The sequence below is a fragment of the Homalodisca vitripennis genome, chromosome 5 (genome assembly GCF_021130785.1).
Source record: "Homalodisca vitripennis isolate AUS2020 chromosome 5, UT_GWSS_2.1, whole genome shotgun sequence".
NCBI lineage: Eukaryota > Metazoa > Arthropoda > Insecta > Hemiptera > Cicadellidae > Homalodisca > Homalodisca vitripennis.
This window is the reverse complement of record NC_060211.1, coordinates 87,664,099-87,671,391: the sequence shown is the minus strand read 5'-3', so window position 1 is coordinate 87,671,391 and position 7,293 is coordinate 87,664,099. Positions and strand designations below refer to the sequence as shown.

At 36.0% G+C, this 7,293-nt stretch overlaps 1 protein-coding gene across 2 annotated transcripts; it reads left to right on the top strand.

Annotated features, from left to right (window-relative positions):
- Positions 1-2,287: 2,287 nt before the first annotated feature.
- On the top strand, positions 2,288-6,897 carry LOC124362480. Of its 2 annotated transcripts, none has more exons than XM_046817021.1 (2): positions 2,288-2,351; positions 6,156-6,897. In XM_046817021.1, the coding sequence occupies exons 1-2, from the start codon at positions 2,298-2,300 to the stop codon at positions 6,801-6,803; spliced, it is 702 nt and encodes a 233-aa protein (XP_046672977.1). In that variant the 5' UTR covers positions 2,288-2,297; the 3' UTR covers positions 6,804-6,897. The 2 variants fall into 2 exon arrangements, with proteins under 2 accessions (XP_046672977.1, XP_046672976.1); XM_046817020.1 differs by lacking the exon at positions 2,288-2,351 and adding an exon at positions 2,503-2,527.
- The last annotated feature ends 396 nt before the right edge of the window (positions 6,898-7,293 follow it).

The following is a 7,293-nucleotide window of genomic DNA, read 5'->3' as shown; positions in this document are numbered from 1 at the left end:
AGTGATTACTATATTATTATTATATATATATATATATATATATATATATATATATATATATTGTAATGGTAGCACATTCACCCGGCAAGTAAGAGATCCGGGTTTGCGGGTTCAAGTCCCGGCGGAGCAAGTACTTTTTGTGATTTAATGCTTATTGAAATTATATATATCGCTCGTAATATAGTACAGTGTTACACTATTTTATGGTATGACCAAACACATTTGAAATCAAGCCTGCATATTCTAACGATAATTTGTAACAGCTATGTTATGATATTGCATCGCTAAAATGAAGGCACTGTGAAAAATCGTTTAACATTACATATTAATGCCTTCCGATTTTAATTAAAAAAACTTATTGCTAGAGTTAAATACGACTACACCAGGGACTTGATTGTTTCCGGTGGCATCCCTTTGAGGAAACTGGAAGATTATCACTAATTATAATGTATAATCTTCGCCATCTAAACTTGAGATGGGTGAATTGAAACTCAACGGGATTATCACACACGATTTCCAAGGAATTATAGTTTTTAATAATAATAACCATCAAGCTTTTCATATGCGTTCAAGACTATAAATGTAAACAACTTGAAAATAGCGGTCAAATTAATTAAGCATGTCTGTGATTGTTCTGTCACGAAACACCGTTTACACAAAACATGTTATTACATATATCAGGCTTTTTCAAGTAGTAATATTAATTGTGTTTGCTGTAATTCAGCTTTAGAGACCAAGATGGGATTTTCACAACTTTATATACAAGAAGAAATTGTGAAATAAGAATAGGCCTATTTATGTTATCGAATAACAAACGAAACTCACTTTAGCATTTATAATATTAGTTAAGATTCAATTTTACTTCCACAAAATCTAGTTATTTGAATCTCTGGATTCATTAACGGCGTTTTGCTTGGCTTAAATAGAACTTCATTTTAAAACCAAACTCTACGTAGGCTTACATAACAATTGGTGACCGACTCCAAGATGGAACGTCTACACCAGAGCGTTAAAGATTTGTGAAAATGCCATGAAAATCTTATAACTAAAGGCAAAATGGGAAATTTAACCAGTCTAATTTTTATAATATAACAGTCTATAACTAAGTTTCCATTCTTGTTACACTCTGTATAGACGAATGTCTTGAAGCGGCGGGACAGGATAGTCGAGTTACGCGGATTTCTCCAAACGATCATAACTTACTTCAGAGATGCTACGAGAATTATTATTTTTTTGTTTATAGGAAAGTAATGAGCTTATGCTTGTTGAAATTACAAAGTTTTACTATTTAAATCTTTATAAAGAAAAATTCGTTTTTTATGGGGATCTAAAATAAACTGTGATTCGTAAAGCTGGGTCTACATAACAATATTGTTGCAATTTGTAAATTTTGTGTTTAGTATCAAAACACTTGATTCATAACTAAACATGAATGAAAGCTTAACAACACGATGCATGCAATATAAAAAGTGAAGACTAATACTAATACTAAACATGTAAATAAAACGTGTACTTTACAGCTCTCTCAGACCAATTCATAGTCTCAATGAAATAGTCCCAAAAGATATTAATTGAAGACCAAACGTCGCGTTGGGTAGAGAGATCGATATTGGGTTTGGAGAATATTTTGGTTAAGTTAATTTCATAACGGCTTTAATACAATATCTCTAAATACGGAAAAGTAAACAAATTATATAAATAAAAAATATATTCTAAACCCAAAATTGGTAGATATATATGTCCACCGTCTTCTTAGTCCTGCTAAATTGAACTGCCGTACGTTTTTAATAATGCATTAGTGTCATACATGTTGGCACTTCAGATCCTTCGAAACATGAATAAATTTACTTGCGCCATTGTTGCTTTGACAATGACTGCTGACAAAATTGCACCAACAAATTCGATGTTGCTCAGGACTTTGGCAGTATCAGCCAATTTACAATTGATAACATATTGGCGGATTTAGCTGATACGATATTGAGCTATACCAATAAACAACCTGAAACAATATTGAGTTTTCCTCCGCAATAACAACGTTAAACTTCATTAACGCTCTTACTTTTATCGTAACGCTAAGAGAGGTGTGTCGTTTTAGTTAAACATACATACCCGTCCAAACGCTTTTTAGGTTTTCTTCTAAAGTAAAATCTTTTACAATACAATTTCTAACCCTGCTTCAACCAAAAATTGTCTCGAATAAACGAATCAATGCCTGCCTGCCCCACTGTAGTATCAGTGACGAGTGAAGTGACTGATAAACGTGACGTGTTATCAGTGATTAGTCTAGTCAAGTTATCATGGTGTCCGTGTTGGGTCTTTCGGTTCTCCTTGGCCTGTGGCTGATGTTTCAGGTAATAGCAGTATATTATTTGACGTGTATTTATATACACTGTTCTGGACTAAAAGTTATTTTTTTAAATCTACTTTGTGCGAATTATTATGCTTGACTGCGTGTATACGTGACAAAACTATGCGTAGTTTTGTCTTCGGTTTCTTCAAACTCACGTGTTTCCGTGATAAAATGCAGGTAAATAAAAGTATCTCATATAAATAATATACTCTTCAGTTATATGAGAACGTTTTGTACAAAAAAACTAGACAGGATTTGGGTTTTAATGTATAAATAGGCTACCCAGTTGTTTCTGAGATAAAATTCAGGTAGATCAACTTACTTCAGATAAACAATAACACCTTCAATGCGATACGAGATTTGTACCGACTTTATGACAGCCGGAGTAGTAGCAAGGGCTGCCCACCACAGTCAGTGTATAGCCTAAGTTCTCTTACATCACAGGTGACTTCGCACGTACAAGTATAAACTAGGCTTGTTTAGATTTTTATTTACTCTAAAACTTGTTTGTTTATGTAATTAAGATTATTTAGACCAGATAGTATTCGCATTAATACTCGTATATTACTGCTGTAATAAATGTTTGAAAATACACACTGTTAAATAAAAAAAAACAAAAGCTTTTATTTGCAATCGTTTCTCAGTAATATAGTCTTTCCTAGAACAACTCAAGTCAATTGATGGTCTAACTAAGAACTAAGTAAAAGATAAAAGTACAATAAAACAAAACACAATTGATTTTATAAAGTTAAAGGCTCATTATTTATATTTATTTACTCACTTAAATACTCGCTTACCTGGTTTAACCCAATGTCACATAAAATCTTATAATAACATTAGTAAATCTAAGAGAAGAAGTCACATTTCAAACATTGCATAACTTTAGATCTAAATGAACTACACGAACAGGTTATTTTAGGTAAATGGGGAGATCGTTGTACAATTTCGGGCCGAATTATGAAGAGTTTGCTCTTCCTATTTCACGTTTTCCCTTTGAACAAGGACGTAGCCAGCGAGGGGTTCTAAGGGGTCCGGACCCCCTCCCCCCCAATTTTCAGTTCCTTCTTTAGCAAATAACTATTATTATTTAAATAATTCAGTATTACTGACATGTACTGCTGAAATATCTTTCTTAACATTGAAATAGGTCAAGAACATTTTAAGGAACAAAATGGGGAATGAGCACTTGTTTTCAATGACTGCGATTGTTTTACTTTCTGTCCACTACGGGAAAATATCAGTCTTGAATCACCCAAAATCCTTTCCTGGCTTCGTTCTTGCCTACAAAAATTTGATCAGATAACCATGGCAGGTGCTGGGTTGCGAGACCTCCTCTCGAAACAAAAACCTCTCAGTCAGGTAATGGGTAGAGGTGTGACAGGATCTTGTGGATCAAACATCATGTCAACATCATACATGCGGCTTCCATTATTAAGTTGACAGCATTACAATAAGATGATTCGTGTTCGAACAGTTTCACGTTGGAAACGAATAGCAGAGTTCTGAAGTCTTTGAATTCTATCTACGTTGCTGTTGGGGTATACAGGATAGCAATAGTAAAAGAACAATAGGCTAAACCAACAACTGCATAAGCATAAAGCCTAGCGAATTCCGGCAACATTCGTTTTTTTAGCGTATACTTAGACTATTGAAACAAGGTTTTTTATTGTCTCTAAACCGTTTGACTCCACAATAAAGTTTACGTGACAATAACGTGCAGGTTTTAGGTTTTAAATGTTTATAAACTTGATCGTAGTTACGATTAAATTATGGTAAATCAAATTGTTTTTTTAATGATATGTAGAAATTTTCTAAAATATATATAACGCACATTACATTTTATTCACATTTTTCTATTGGCAGTCCACAGCCATGGAATTTTTGAAGCTAACAGCCAAAGAGCATGATTGTTTAAACCGCAGTAGTGTAACTGAATTACATTATTGGCAGTCGCTTGTACTATAATTATTGTAGCCATGAAGATTTCAAATCTTACAAAAGCCATTATAACTTAGATCCGTGACAGAGATCGAACAAATTATACTCAATTAAATTAGTCATATTTAAAGAGAGAGAGAATAATCGGGTATCGGGGAGGGGATTATTCTAAATGGGGACTTCCGCGTTGTCACGAGCCAGGTCAGGCAGCCGCTAGAAGTGCCTTCCCACCGTTCTCGAGTAACTGCACCACCGGAGTGACCAAACATTGCCGCAGCTGAATTGAAGGCGCAGCTACTCTCGCAGATACCGAGAACTCTAAGCGGATACAGCCGAATTGCTATGACTAGATCTAGTATTCGTGGCACACTGCAACCAGACATCGTGTGCGGACTGCCTGGGTTGGCCGCAAGGTTAGTGACACTTCCATAAATTCACATTCTACACAAACAGCTACTTACAATGATCTTCAACTGTCTGGTAAAAGAAAAGGTTATCACTACTATTGATAGTGTGTTCATTATATGGTATTTTACAATATTTCATGACATCTTGATCATGGACTATATGTCTGATAATGAACTATCGTGGCAGTTCTGTTGTACCCGACATTAACAAGGTTTTAAATCTTAAACAAGAGAGTATTCTTAAGATTGACAACACACTGAATTGTGTCATATCCACCATTACGAAGGTTTCGAGCTAAAAAGTCAGAGAATATTTATTTTGTAGATTGAGACTGTACAACTTAACTATAGATAAGGCAATGTCGCTCTTATTATCCGAGTTTAAGCTTATATCCAGAGCTCCAGGCTCCAGACAGGTAGGCGGAAACTTTTTGTCCTCTCGGTGACAGCTTCTCTGCGAAGAAGCAGAATGACTCGGGCAGTTTTGCGTTCAGCTGTTAGAGGAGCTGTGGTGCAGTCTATATTTCAGCATTCAACATTCTTTCTGTCAATTACAGCTTCCAAATATATACCCCTTATTAATACTATGTCTCAGGTCAACTATCTTCCGTCTGCCAGAGAGCATATTCATACGTCTTTCAAATCAATGTTATACAGTGTCTCGTAACTCCTGGACAAAGGTATACAACGTTATTGCTCAGGTCAAGACAAACATATTTCATCATATGAACATGGGTCTCCGATGCTTAGTTTCCCATCTGTCTGTCTGTATGTGTTTTTTATTAAAAATAAATATCTCAAAAACCAATAAATTAAATTATACCAAATTTATCTAAAATTTGTATGATAGCAAGGCCACTTACTAAAAAGATATCATGATATTATCTTTACTATGTTCAAAATGGTGGCCATAAAAACTGTTAAACTTTGGATATCTTAAAAACCAGCAGTTTTTATCAAGAACTACAAGAATAACATTCTCTACCAGTTTGGTATTCACGCAATTCTTGAGAAAAAACGGCTGGTTTATAAGATATTCAAAGTTTAAATGTTTTAATAGCCGCCATATTGAAAATACTAAAGATAGTATCATGCTAATTTTTTCGATAGTTGGCTTTGTTATCATAAAGATTTGAACCAAATTTGGTATAATTGAGCTTGTTAGTTTTTAAGATATTAATACTTTAATAAAAAAAAACACATACAGACGGACAGATGAGAAACTAAGCATCGGAGACCCATGTTCGTACGATGAAATATGTTTGTCTTGATCTGAGCAATAACGTGGTATACACCTTTGTCCATAGAGTTATCGGGCACCAAATATAACTAAACTGTAGATATTACCATAGTTTGTATTGAACCGGAGGTAATATATTTTTCTCAACTCTACTGCAAGAAAATAATTTTTTTCACGTATCGCTAATTTTTCATTTATAGCAATCAATGTAATGTTTTAGGCCGCGTGTGAGGACGCTTCCAGTACCACTGCGGGTGTAGTTGCCGAGGTGCAGGCTGCTGCCAATCTCGACTTTAACTTTATCAACGACGACCTGGAGGAGATCCGCACTAATTTCTTCCGCAGCTTGGAAGACGACAACAACCGGTCCGCCGCTAATCTGAGCGTCGTTCTGGATCAGCTCTACCTGCACGATCTGCCGTCCAACACAACAGGGTACAACCTGTCGTGTCTCCAGGAGATAAGGGAGGACCTCCAGGACACTTTACAGGACATGATAGTGGGAATTGAGTCCTGCGGGAATTTGTCGAATGCTATGGAACAAATAGACTCCAGTATAGTTCGGTACGAAGAGCTAAAGTCTAACGTGACCCAGATCTCCAAGAATTTGACCTCTCTCCTGGCCACATGCTCCTCACAGTATCCTGCACAGTCATGGGACCTGGTGACCTGTGTCTTCCAACAGGTGGCTACGACCCACAGTCTGCTCGCTCCATACTGGGCCGAGTTCCAGGAGCTGAACCGTGCTGCGGGGGCCGAGCTTCTGCTTCTCCACTTTGACACCTTCCGCTGCTACCAAGCGTCCCTCACCCTTCTGGGGTCCGTGAACCAGACCGTTCTCCAGGAAGTTGCGACCTGCAAGACATAAACTCTGTGGCATATTACGGATATCCCAGACTTGAGTTCAAACTGATATGATTTACAGACGTATAACTTAAGAATAAAACTGTTTACAAATAAAACACATTTATTTATATTATGATCCGAATACTCCTCACAGTAAACTAATATGGCTGAAGATAACTAGGTGTAGGATAGGGTATCTCTTAAACTATCAATAATTATGTTTATGGAAAACTTCAAATAGACACTTGATTAATGTGACCAATCAATAGATGTTGATTGATGTGTTGATTATGTGGCCAAACAAATCTTTGGCGGGTTTTGATACATGGTATCTGAGACGGTTTCATTTAATCCAGAATTACAAATATAACAGATATCGCATAGAGAAGGATTCACTAAATTCAAATCTCAAATAATAACTCGACATTCCCATTTGGTTCTGGTTTCTTATAATTCCAGGTTCCCTGAGGGATAATTCGCTTGCAATCATCATGTAACTACATTGTATACGC